The 12,785-nt window shown below is 37.8% G+C and overlaps 1 protein-coding gene across 1 annotated transcript; it reads left to right on the top strand.

Moving 5' to 3' along the window:
- Window positions 1-8,571: 8,571 nt before the first annotated feature.
- On the top strand, window positions 8,572-11,821 carry LOC106151153 (N-acetylglucosamine transporter UNC93A). The gene is made up of 4 exons (XM_013524262.3): window positions 8,572-9,156; window positions 9,430-9,962; window positions 10,308-10,575; window positions 11,123-11,821. The coding sequence occupies exons 1-4, from the start codon at window positions 8,766-8,768 to the stop codon at window positions 11,341-11,343; spliced, it is 1,413 nt and encodes a 470-aa protein (XP_013379716.2). The 5' UTR covers window positions 8,572-8,765; the 3' UTR covers window positions 11,344-11,821.
- Window positions 11,822-12,785: the final 964 nt, after the last annotated feature.

The raw sequence follows: 12,785 nt of genomic DNA on the forward strand, positions 1-12,785 counted from the left end.
GGCTTGGTATGACAAATGACATACCAAAGCATAATGCCGAAAGATTAACTGAAAAGTAAACACGATACACCGTACCCAGACGAGACGAATCTAAGACAAGGCGAACATGGTCTAAGATTGACCAAAATAACAACATACCGTCGTGAATGACATGAGGTTCATGGCTTATATGAGGCTTATGACTGACAGCGACCAAATGATAAAAATGCGCATGACTATGCGTGCCTGTCCTCAACAAACAAGAAAATGAAGCGACCACATGAGAAATTATAATGTGACCATATCCTGTAGGAGTGAATGGCTTGATGAGAAAATTATAATGTGACCACATGGGAGTGACTGACCAGAAAAGAAATTATAATGTGACCATATGAGAGTGACTGGCCTCATGAAAAATTATAATGTGACCATATGAGAGTGACTGACCTCATGAAAAATTATAATGTGACCATATGGGAATGACTGACCTGATGAGAAATTATAATGTGACCATATGAGAGTGACTGACCTCATGAAAAATTATAATGTGACCATATGGGAGTGACTGACCTGATGAGAAATTATAATGTGACCATATGGGAGTGAATGACCTCATGAGAAAATTATAATGTGACCATGTGGGAGTGACTGACCTGATGAGAAAATTATAATATGACCATATGAGAGCGAATGACCTCATAAGAAAATTATAATGTGACCATATGGGAGTGACTGACCTGATGAGAAATTATAATATGACCATATGGGAGCGAATGACCTGATGAGAAAATTATAATGTGACCATATGGGAGTGACTGACCTGATGAGGAATTATAATATGACCATATGGGAGCGAATGACCTCATGAGAAAATTATAATGTGACCATATGGGAGTGACTGACCTCATGAGAAATTATAATGTGACCATATGAGAGTGACTGACCTGATGAAAAATTATAATATGACCATATGGGAGTGACTGACCTGATGAGAAATTATAATGTGGCCATATGGGAGTAAATGACCTCATGAGAAATTATAATGTGACCATATGGGAGTGACTGACCTCATGAGAAATTATAATGTGACCATATGGGAGTGAATGACCTGATGAAAAATTATAATGTGACCATATGGGAGTGACTGACCTGATGAGAAATTATAATGTGACCATATGGGAGTGAATGACCTCATGAGAAATTATAATGTGACCATATGGGAGTGACTGACCTGATGAGAAAATTATAATGTGACCATATGGGAGTGACTGACCTGATAAAAAAAATATAATATGACCATATGAGAGCGAATGACCTCATGAGAAAATTATAATGTGACCATATGGGAGTGACTGACCTGATGAGGAATTATAATATGACCATATGGGAGCGAATGACCTCATGAGAAAATTATAATGTGACCATATGGGAGTGACTGACCTCATGAGAAATTATAATGTGACCATATGAGAGTGACTGACCTGATGAAAAATTATAATGTGACCATATGGGAGTGACTGACCTGATGAGAAATTATAATGTGACCATATGGGAGTGAATGACCTGAAAAGAAATTATAATGTGACCATATGAGAGCGTATGACCTCATAAGAAAATTATAATGTGACCATATGGGAGTGACTGACCTGATGAGGAATTATAATATGACCATATGAGAGAGAATGACCTCATGAGAAAATTATAATATGACCATATGGGAGTGACTGACCTGATGAGAAAATTATAATGTGACCATATGGGAGTGACTGACCTGATGAGAAATTATAATATGACCGTATGAGAGCGAATGACCTCATGAGAAAATTATAATATGACCATATGGGAGTGACTGACCTGATGAGGAATTATAATATGACCATATGAGAGAGAATGACCTCATGAGAAAATTATAATATGACCATATGGGAGTGACTGACCTGATGAGAAAATTATAATGTGACCATATGGGAGTGACTGACCTGATGAGAAATTATAATATGACCGTATGAGAGCGAATGACCTCATGAGAAAATTATAATATGACCATATGGGAGTGAATGACCTAACGAGAAAATTATAACATGACCATATGGGAATGGCTATGACCTTATGAGAAAATTATAACATGACCATATGGGAATGACTTTGACCTAAAAAGAAAATAATAATAATTAAACGGAAATAAAGTGCGAAAAACTGATAAACTTAAATACCTCCTTGTCTTAGAGCTCACAGGGTTTTCAATTTCTCTAAAACATCGTTAAAAATTATCGAAAGCTAACCAAACGCAAGGAAGCGCCCGCGACTGCAGCGCCGGTCAAGAACACACATCTAAATCGTTCTAACTAGACCAAACAACAAAGGAAAATTTACTGAAAGAGTTCACCAACTTAATTACCAAAAAAAAAAAAAAAATGCACTCCACTGATTTAAAGAAAGCCACTACGACGATTCCCCACCCCCCCAAAACGAACTGTATTTTAGTACTCACTGCCGGGCCGAGTCGGTCATTCTGGGCTATTCTAGGCTAGTCAGTCAGACGACGAGATCACCGATCTGCTCTTTTTTTTGGCTGAAGCGTCGCTCTATTTATACTTTTTCGGCCGTTGTCAAGGATTACATCACTGCGTGATCTCCGCGCGCGTAGCAACCAACGCAAGAAAATGGCTGCGCCCATGTACTCAGGACATATAAACGTTTGCTCGGAAATTATACAGAAAACTGTAATGAAAGACTTTATATCAGCATGCAGGTATATCACGATCACTGTCGTGTGTCTACAAGGGCAAAACGGAGACATAAGGACAAGACAAGGAGGTCACAGAACTAATACGCCAATAACATTCGGCGAGACCGACTTAGCCGTAATACATCGACAGGGCAACGATACTCTGCAGGACAAGGTAGCTGTGAGCCCCATTCAACAAAAATGTACAAAGCCAGATTATTACACTATGCTTAATACTACCAAATCTATTAAAGGTAATTTCGGACAATGCCATTTTGTCTACTTCAACTCACACGAAGCAGCCAAACTGTCAGGTGGCCTGTCCGATCTTCAGCCCACCAAATACCTCAACGCCCTTGTCGACCCTTTTTTCGCTACAGAAAACCTGGTAGTAATGTGCTGCTTTGTACAGAATGTCACAGAAATTTTTCGGCCGCCGCCAGCCTTTCGCACAATTGTAAAAAGGTGATATCTCCATGCCAAATATCAATGGCATACCAATCCAAAACGATGGCGCCCGTTCTCTTTATGACTTTTATTGTTGTGTAATTTGAAAGTAATCCTAGAGATGAATTTGACGGCAAAGTGGATGCATTTCCACGTGGCAAAAATACACGTGGGCAGAAAGCTCATTTCCTGGCAAATTCAATAACGACATTTGCGACAACCGACTTTGTTGGGGGCTGGGGGGGGGGGGGGGGGGGCTTTTTTTTTTTTTTTTTTTTTTTTTTTTTTGAGAACGGGCGAAAATCGGTGCGCGTGCAGGATGCCATCCATAAAATTAAAAAAGTGTGGCCTAACGTTGGTATTGTTACAACTGTGACGAGGTCGTTGTCTTTATCTTTTGCTGTTACGCGATGTAATAAATGCAACTCTGTTATAATATATATATAATGGCTCATATTATTTATTAACTACTTCCCAGTTGGTTCCCGTGCCGCTTGCTTTTCATTTCTATATGTAACTCATGCAATCTTCAGCGGCCTTCTCTCTGTTTACACTACACGCAGTTGTATGAGTATCATAAGGGCATGTCAGTCCACTCACTTACTCTACAAAACACTCTCTGCTCCTTCTTCATTCGCAGCTGTCAATTACTAACATCACTCAACACAAATCTGATTTGCGTCATCCGGCTTTACACTCCATGTAGACCCAAACACAGCAACTATATCTTTTTTTTTCAGAGACCAACGCTACTAACTCATTTCGTTTAGAATGAGATATATCAGTTGTCGATTTTGTTTTCGGTGTTTATGAATACCACATTCTATGTACTAGAGCAAGTTCTAAGAGCATTCACATTCTATGTACTAGAGCAAGTTCTAAGAGCATTCACATTCTATGTACTAGAGTAAGTTCTAAGAGCATTTTCTATTTCTGTTTGTGTTCTTTGACATTGTACTACAAATACAAGAAAAATTCCAGACCACCATGTACATGTAGCAAAACCATTGGTCTCGATCTCACCTCTAAAAGTGCCATTTATACAGAAAGATTAGAAACAAAAACAGAAAAAAAAATGTCTGACTGTACCCACCGTGCACACGATATTTTTAATTTCTTACCGAGTAGCTGTAGAATTTAAAGTTTTAAAGGACCAAAAAGGTTTTATAAATATGTTTTAAACCATCTGCTGTCTTTCATTTTATCAACAAAAATGTTTTTAGCAACTGTATTTTTTAGAAACTATATTGCTACCTTATAGTTTAAACATTTACCCAAATAGCAAGCTAATTGTCGTTATAAGTGAATTTTAATTTTTATATCAATGGCTACATAAACTCTTATCGTATCTTTTACTGCACTGAATAACATAACGTGGTCTGATCTTCCACCTCTCTCTCTACCTCACATGTTTGTTTATCTGTGTAAGCAAATAAAAGGATTTACAAGAAAACCCTTCGGTTTGTCACGTCTTGAGAAAGTGAAATGTCGTCTGCAGCACGTCGTTCAATCGTGCCCTCACTGTTGGCGTTTGATGACAGGTTGATACCGGTTCTGGCAGGACGTTGGCTGCTTCAACCTGCCGGATGAGATACGAGAGTTGTTTGCATTAGCCTACTGTTTACTACAGTGCCATGTTATAGACGTTGTATGACACATCAGTCAAGAACAAATAGAAGTGCGAGAGATCTCGAGCTACGTAGAAACCTATACCCTGGAGAAGCGAGAGGAGGACTTTATTATGAAAACCAACCGTAACATTAGTAGTAGCATAGAAAGTCAGAAATTAATTAATCAATTAATTAATCTATTTATTTAAGTTGTTGTTTATAACACGGTAGTGTTATACAATTTGTCTCTGCCTTTAAATCACATTTTCAATCACGGAAGAGAAACCAAAATTAGAAACAAATATCTCAGTAGAGTAATTTATTTAAGTAATTGAAGATACACCCCTTCCAGATGACAGAAAATGGAAACCCGGTGCCGACTCTAAAATTGTAGAAATACTTTGGCCTCATTATAGTCATTTCGCTCTTTTGATCTCTTCCACCAAAAACAGTCACTACACCTGGGGAAATTTCAGTTGAGGCCATTCCCAGGTCCGAGCGTTATGTAACCTTCCTACCCGGAGAACATATCCGTGTTCAGGGCTACTATGAAATGTAATATAGTCCCTGTATTTAGTTTTCTGATACTTCCTATTAATCACGTATGTTACCTTTAGTTCCCTTATTATTCCTATAAATTACACACATTTAGTGATAGTGATTGGACACGCAGGACTTAGAGCGATTCCCTATAAAATGAGGGCTTCTCAGTTAGTGGGAGAGAGACCCCGGGAGATCGTCGTGACTGTCCCTGCCTGCGTGCCAGATTGTAGCCCGTCAACAAATAAAGATCTTCATGAGATACCATTGATGTCTTCGGTGTTTTCAAGTTTGCTACCCGCTCACAATTAAGTAACCAGCCGGGTTACATGTTGTCATTCTTCTTCTTATGATTATCTATTATTGTTACTATTTAAAAGTTACAATTAGCAAGTTTAAGTGATGTGTAAGTAATCATTATCACTCCTTCTCAGTATACATGTATAGGTCCATTTAAAGAAATAAAAAAGTGAAAAATGAAGTTTTCTTCAGGACTCTGAAGACAGAAATTGATAAATCTAGGATTTTTGTTAAGTCTTTATTTTTTAATTCATGTCTTGTTTGTATGGGTTCGAACTAACGAAAGATTTAAAAATAACAACATTTTTGCACAATATTTGCACGCCATTAATACTAACAAAAATTATAGAGGTACATGCGTATTACTAGATGCACATTTATTTAACTGTTAAATTTAGTCCTCACCATCAAGATATAATTCACAATGCCTGGCAACGAAGGTTTGCAAATTACTTTCTATTAGAATGCAATTATGCAGCGTTTCGTCTAAAGCTTTTTACTGCACCCTGTCACCATATTCTCTTGCTAAAATGGATAAAACTAAATTGAACATTCTAACAATTTCTAAAATATAAAAAAAATCAAGCAACTAATTTAAACTAATGACGTGCACCAAAAAGGTAACAAATGTTTTTCAATTTTTAAAAATCCGGGGCCACCATGAAAGCAGCCGTTTGCTATTTATTGAGTTATTTGAGATAAACATTCAAGACATTTTCTGAGACATTAAAAACCATACTCGCTTCCTGGCCTGTTGCAGGTTATCTTCTTCAGCAAAAAATTACCTAGACCGAATATCAGATCGTTCTGTGGGTGACAGTAACGAAGGTATAAAATTAAGTCCGTTTTTTTCTGTGTGTGTGTGTGTGAGAGAACGGACACATCTAGTTATCGTAATTTTTATTTTCTAAGTTACTAGACTGATGTTAGTTAAGTTCCACTTGGACAAAAGACACTTCCGCGCTTACTTTTAATAAAATAAGCAAATTGTTAAAAGGACCTTCATACTGAGAATGGGTGTATGAGCGGATAATGGGTATATTACTACCTGTTATTGCAATAATCCAGAAATTATTTGCTGCACAAATCAGACAAAATCACTGTAAACCAGCTCAAGTGATGACTAAATATAGCATTCCACTATGAATAGCAAGAGGTTCTGATTTCATGCTTATTGGGATATTGCATGAACTCCGTCTCAGTACAGGTGGAACATATGAAACGGGATGATTTTCCAAACAAGTCACTATCAGAATTCGATAAGTTCACATTTGCCAGCTAATATGTAAACTTTGATTTATAGACACTAGCACATGGTAATATGACGTCATACGTGCAAGGTACGGACAGTAAAGGTATCTTAAGTGTTGTAAATAGGAGTGCACGTGAAAAGTGTGTGAGTGTGTGTGGGTGTGTTCGTGATATGATTGATAATATGTGTCATTTAATAAAGGGATTATTTCGTTTCTGAGATTTATTAATTTATAAGATATTTAGGACGTTTTTTTTTTTTTTAGAAATAAATAAAAGGTCCAGGGACAGGTAGCAAACAAGTACACGCGAATGTTTTTTTTTTTTTTTTTTTTTTTTTTATTGACACAATACATCAAGAAAACATGACAATACAAATACAAACAAACAGACACTCGCTCACACACTCACACATAACAAATGTTATACTATATAACACTTTTTAGTTAATTACATCGTCGTACGCTAAATCTTCAAATTGAAAACACGCGAATGTTATTGGCGGACGGGTTCCCTTTCAACAAATACTCAGACTACGTCTTAAAGAAATCGCTCTCACATATGTTCCCGTCTTCAAATATAATTCACTCTCGTCCCTGTGCCATGGCGATGTCTGACTGACCACAACAGTGGACAATGGTCACATACTATAAGCCAGCCTTCGGACCCCTCAACAGTATGTTCCATACGAGGTCATTATACGAAAATCGTTGCCACCCAGTGAATTAAATAGGATAAGATCTTCCTTGAGGCATTTAGATCGAACTTTTACCGCTCGCTCTCAGTTTAGTGTGAACGCGGCCATGTCTCTTGTGCAAACTCCTGTTTACACCACCAGACGCTAATCATGATGTCAACGATACTTTGTGAAGAAAACATTGACATAGTTGCATAATGTTTTGCCGATAGAACTGAAAGGACGACTCATGGTTTATTGTAATTCGCGTAAATCATTGAACAACTTAAGTGGATAAAGTGCATATATGTTGTATGTTGTGCTATTTTGTGCCTTTTGATACCGAATTATTTTTGCAATCAATTTCGTATTGGAACCCTACTCAAAATACCGTTGCCAAACTATGAAAGGCTTAAGGGAAGGCATTTTATTGACAATAATATTTATTCAAAACTGCAACTAAACTAAAAACAAAATGAAATACCCAAACGGTATGCAACACGTGCGAACAAAATTGATAATCTCCGCAAAGGCACCCAGTGATCATCATTAACTAATTAGATCATGTACAAATTCCTGTGTCAGTAAATGTTGCTGTTCATGAAAAAAAGGGGAAATCGATTAATTTTTCAAGACCAATTAGACCACTCATTACTCATTATTTATTTTCTACTGATATTTTATTTCTTTATTTATACTATGTATAATGGTCTAACATGTCAGATAACTAGGAAGGGATGTCTCGTGTTGTCCCCAAACAAATGTCATGACCTACTGTGGCGTTATTTCGCAACACTGTCTAAGTTAGTACGATAGCACTTCTAGAATGTTCATTAACGTGTAAGTCCTGATTCCCAGTTAAACGATGAATGGCATCGGTTGACATGCGTTTTCCAATGAGAATTGAGAGCTGAGATCAAGGAAACAAAAATGATATTAGGCACCTCTTTTGATAAGCGCTGTTGCAGTATATTCCAGTTCGAACTGCGTCAGTGCCAATTATCTACACACGCGGTTGACATTAAACTTAAGTATCCAATGGCGTTGAAGCAGTGCATTTGCAAGGGGAGAGAGCCTCAGATTAACACAACAGTAACACGTTGCTTAACACAGCTGTTCTGCTTTAATTGACTAACTCAACGTATTTGGTTGTTAAATTAAGTGCTAAAAATCCCTCAAGTTTTTCTAATATAATAGGCACCAGCTACTCACAGGTTAAAACGCGAAGTTTGCAATGCCTCCAAACAGTCGCTATGTTACCTGCGCACACGAGGACGGCAGCGCCACTCCTCTTCTCCTTGCACAGCCAGGGAAGACTCATAGAAGCAAATGGAAACCCGTCTCCCAGCTAGTAATCCTATCTCTTGTCTACATGATCGGATACGCCCCATTCGACACTATGTGGAACCTGGAAGGAATATTGTTTCCAGAGTACGGCTACTACGCTTTGATGTGCACGTACCTTGGCTCTTTCCTCATCTTCTTAGTCGGACCATTCCTCACTCGGAAACTTGGATCGAAGGGGTCCATTATGTTAGGTTGGGTCGCCCAGGCGGCTTATGTTGCAGCTCACTTCTATATTCAGCCGTACCTGCTGTACACCGTATGCATCCTCTTCGGCACTGGTAGGTTTAACTTTTGCTGTGTATTTAAATAGGTATTTTGTTTCCCTTTTCCCTTTTTATTTATATTTATTCGCGTCTGTCTGCCCTTTTTTATGTGTTTTAATTTTTATGTATTCAATGGTATTTTTCCTTTTGCCTCTCTCTCTCTCAAACAAATGCGGTATTACAGAAATTAAAAAAAAAATGAAAAAATGAATTGCAATAAACAGTATTCATATAAAAATTACATAATAGGCAATAATGATATCTGAAAATAAGGTGTATTTTTTTCAGCCCACTGCCAATCCACGATATCAACTGGCGTGTATGTGACACACCTGGCCATGGACTATGCCGATATAACCCACGACACACCCCATCACGCCTTGGGTCTTTTTCAGGGCGTTTTCTTCACCGTATACCTTCTCAGCGGCGTCTGGGGAAACCTGGTTTCTTCTCTAGTTTTGGTCAAACCGATCGAGTTCGATGGCAATTCCACCACTCCAAACTCTAAAAACCTGTCCAGTTTGTGTGGACCTAATTTCTGCCACTTTGAAGACACCAGCGGGACCTACATACGGCAACCAGACCAGATCACAGTGTATATACTATTGGGGTCCTTCATCGGGATGTCGGCACTGGCTTTATTTACAACAGGGGCGTTCCTGGAGAATGCTGCGGCTAAGAGTGGAGACGCTGTCCAAAGCGTTAAGGAATTTGGCGCCAAGATCATCGGTCTACTGTGGTACAAGAAGATGCTCCTTCTTCTTCCTGGTATTTTCCTATTCAGCATCAGCCAGTATTTTATCCATTCAGAATTCACTAAGGTAACAAATCACTAACAGTTAAAAAAAATACTATGATTTGCTGTTGTTTGCATAATATTTTTTCTAATTTATATGCACCGACAACTGCTTATTTTTGATTGCCCTGACACTTTTTTCCTAAGGTGAATAGAATGCTACAAGGAAAATGTTCTATAAAAAAATAAGTAAATGCATTCGTTATATAAGCACGCCTTTACTTTCAACACATTTCTTGTACTTCTTTAACAGATCACTTCATATTAAGACAGTAATTGATTTCATACATAAGCTGACATGTTTATTCTCATCGTGCAAAAATACACCAACCACCAAAAATTAAATCCACCAACCACTTTCATTTTCCAGGCTTTTGTTAGCTGTGAACTGGGCATAGAATACAATGGTTGGTCCATCATCTGTTTCGCCATGGGTGATTTCTTTGGTTCTGTCGTCAATGGGCGATTAGTGAAATACGTCGGCATGGCGTTCCTTTTCCTCGTAGCTGCCGCTACAGACTTTGTCTGCCTATTCAGTATGCTGTTTTTCCACTTTTCGAGGGAAACGGTGGAGTTTTTCTTTCTGGTGCCATTTTTCTGGGGACTGGCGGATTCTATCTGGGCTGTGCAGATAACAGGTGAGTCGATTAAATAAGTACAACAAGCAGGAGAACAAAACGATTGGTTTTCTTTCACTTCTTGTTTTGAAGATTTTTTTCCACACAGGGCCTATGTATCCCTATATCTCCCTTAAATATTTTCAGCGTCGTTTCCGGTTTTTTCGGTTTGGCGCGTGAAGATCTTTTGTTAATTGAAGATCGGTGCCACGCGATGTAAGACAAGACACCGAAATACTGACTTTGATTGTCCATGACACAAAGCAGAACATGTAGTTGTGTATTTTTAAAAGAAAGTTTCATGAAACAAAACCCAAATTACCATACCTTAAAATATTACCTTATTTTGGGATGATGTCCAGAAACAAACAGTGTTCTAAACAGAAAAGAAAAAAAAAACAAAAAAATAGAGGTATAAAATATCGTTTTTAAATAGATTTTCAACCTCTTTTCTAGCAGAAAAAACTGTACATTTTTTTTGTCAAAATAAAATTTTCGCATTTATCTTTACCTTTCCAAACATCGCCTATTTGTTTTTATAACGAATTATAAATGTCCATTTTTCCAGCTTACATTGGAAAGTTATTCCCGGACGAGAAGTGGCCAGCGTTCTTAATCCAGCGCAGCTCCATGTATGCCCTTACTGCTCTTCTCTTCGCCATCACCAACTTCATTTGTCTTAACGCCATGATCTACACCGTTATGGGAATAATAACCTGTGGACTGGTCTGCTTGACGGCCTTCGAGCTCCTGCATCGGCACGGAAAGAAACACTATACAGCTATATAGTGGACTCTGACTTAAGAGGGGGAGGGGGAGATAATCTGTTGCCATATTTGATCTTATTATTGCATTTCTTTATGACTTTTATTTATTTAGAGTCTGTCCAAAGGCTTGCATTGAGGACAGTTTTTTTCTTCATTGCATTATGCTGAAGCTCTGACTATGCCCAATGTGCTTGATTTAGATAAACGAAGAGATCTGTGCAAAACTTGCTTTTACAAAATTTCTGAACACTCTGCCCAACTGAATCATATTTTAATTGAGCAGATCAAACGATGGATATAATGTCTAAATATCCACCAGTCAAATGAAGGATTTTATCCCTTGTTCCCTTGTGAAGCAGCCTTAAAACGCAGAGAATTCTTCTAACTTGGACTCATTGAAACAAAAAGTATTACATTGATATTGCAGTACTCACTAACACTTTATGTGCAATTTCAAACCACTGGATTGCAATTTTATCGATATATTATTTATTCATTTATCTTTTTATTTATATAGTTATTTGCGAACGTATCCCACTCTTCTTAAAATCAAAAAGACTATTTGTCAATCTTTCTAATAAGGTAAAGGTCGAAGTAATGTATTTAACTTAGTGGAAAATACATCACTCACACAGCTGCGGGTGACATATGCATGGGGCTGTAACTCGATAATAACGCAACGCAAAGCTTTAATGTTTCACACATTTAATAAATTCATAAAGGTGATTAATTGTAGGTAAAACGAGTGTGTTCAAGAGGAACCCAACCTTGCCACTTTTTGGCCGGATTGTCTGATAGTAAGAAAAACTTGCACTTAAGTAAAATGCTTAACGGTGAAGGAAATGCACACCTTATCTATTTGAAGTATTTAATGAAATGCAATAAACCTTGACTCTTTGCACCAGTTTAATCTAATAGATATCATTAAATACACAGTCAATATTTACTTCAGTCGAATATGTTAACATGGTAAGTGTCTGGTAATGTTTACAGGCTGAGAGTTTACGCACAAGGCAGGGTCACATTCACATTACTGAGACAAAGCAACAAAGGTTCGCTCCGTCAAGGGGAAACGAATGGCGTATAAAAACGTACGGGGAGTAGGGTTGAGGGGTACGGATAGCTGGAAAAAAGCCTGGGCCAATGACTTGGTCATCGTCCACTGATGTGGCCAGTCAGGCCCAAGTTTCACACACACACACACACACACACACACACACACAATAAATAAATAAATAAATAAATAAATAAATAAAATATATAAGATTAACAATTCAGTTGCCTGGCTTAGTTGAGTGCGGTAACACCATTCCTGATAGAGTAACATGTTTGAATGTGTTCAGGTAATGTTGGAAACAAATAAGTTAGATAGGGAAACGAACTGATTTACCTTTCACTTTTTGTTTGTGAAATTGAGGCCTGGATGTCGTCACATCACATACAAGACAAGCGTGATCCAGACCT

Source organism: Lingula anatina, chromosome 9 (assembly GCF_051362555.1).
Source record: "Lingula anatina isolate TDL-2025a chromosome 9, LinAna3.0, whole genome shotgun sequence".
Classification (NCBI taxonomy): Eukaryota; Metazoa; Brachiopoda; class Lingulata; order Lingulida; family Lingulidae; genus Lingula; species Lingula anatina.

Excerpts from the sequence above, each read along its gene's own strand:
- LOC106151153 (XM_013524262.3), top strand. The coding sequence starts at position 8,766 with ATGCCTCCAAACAGTCGCTATGTTACCTGCGCACACGAGGACGGCAGC. Across the intron at positions 9,157-9,429 it reads ATGCATCCTCTTCGGCACTG|CCCACTGCCAATCCACGATA; the intron begins GTAGGTTTAACT and ends TATTTTTTTCAG. Across the intron at positions 10,576-11,122 it reads CTGGGCTGTGCAGATAACAG|CTTACATTGGAAAGTTATTC; the intron begins GTGAGTCGATTA and ends CCATTTTTCCAG.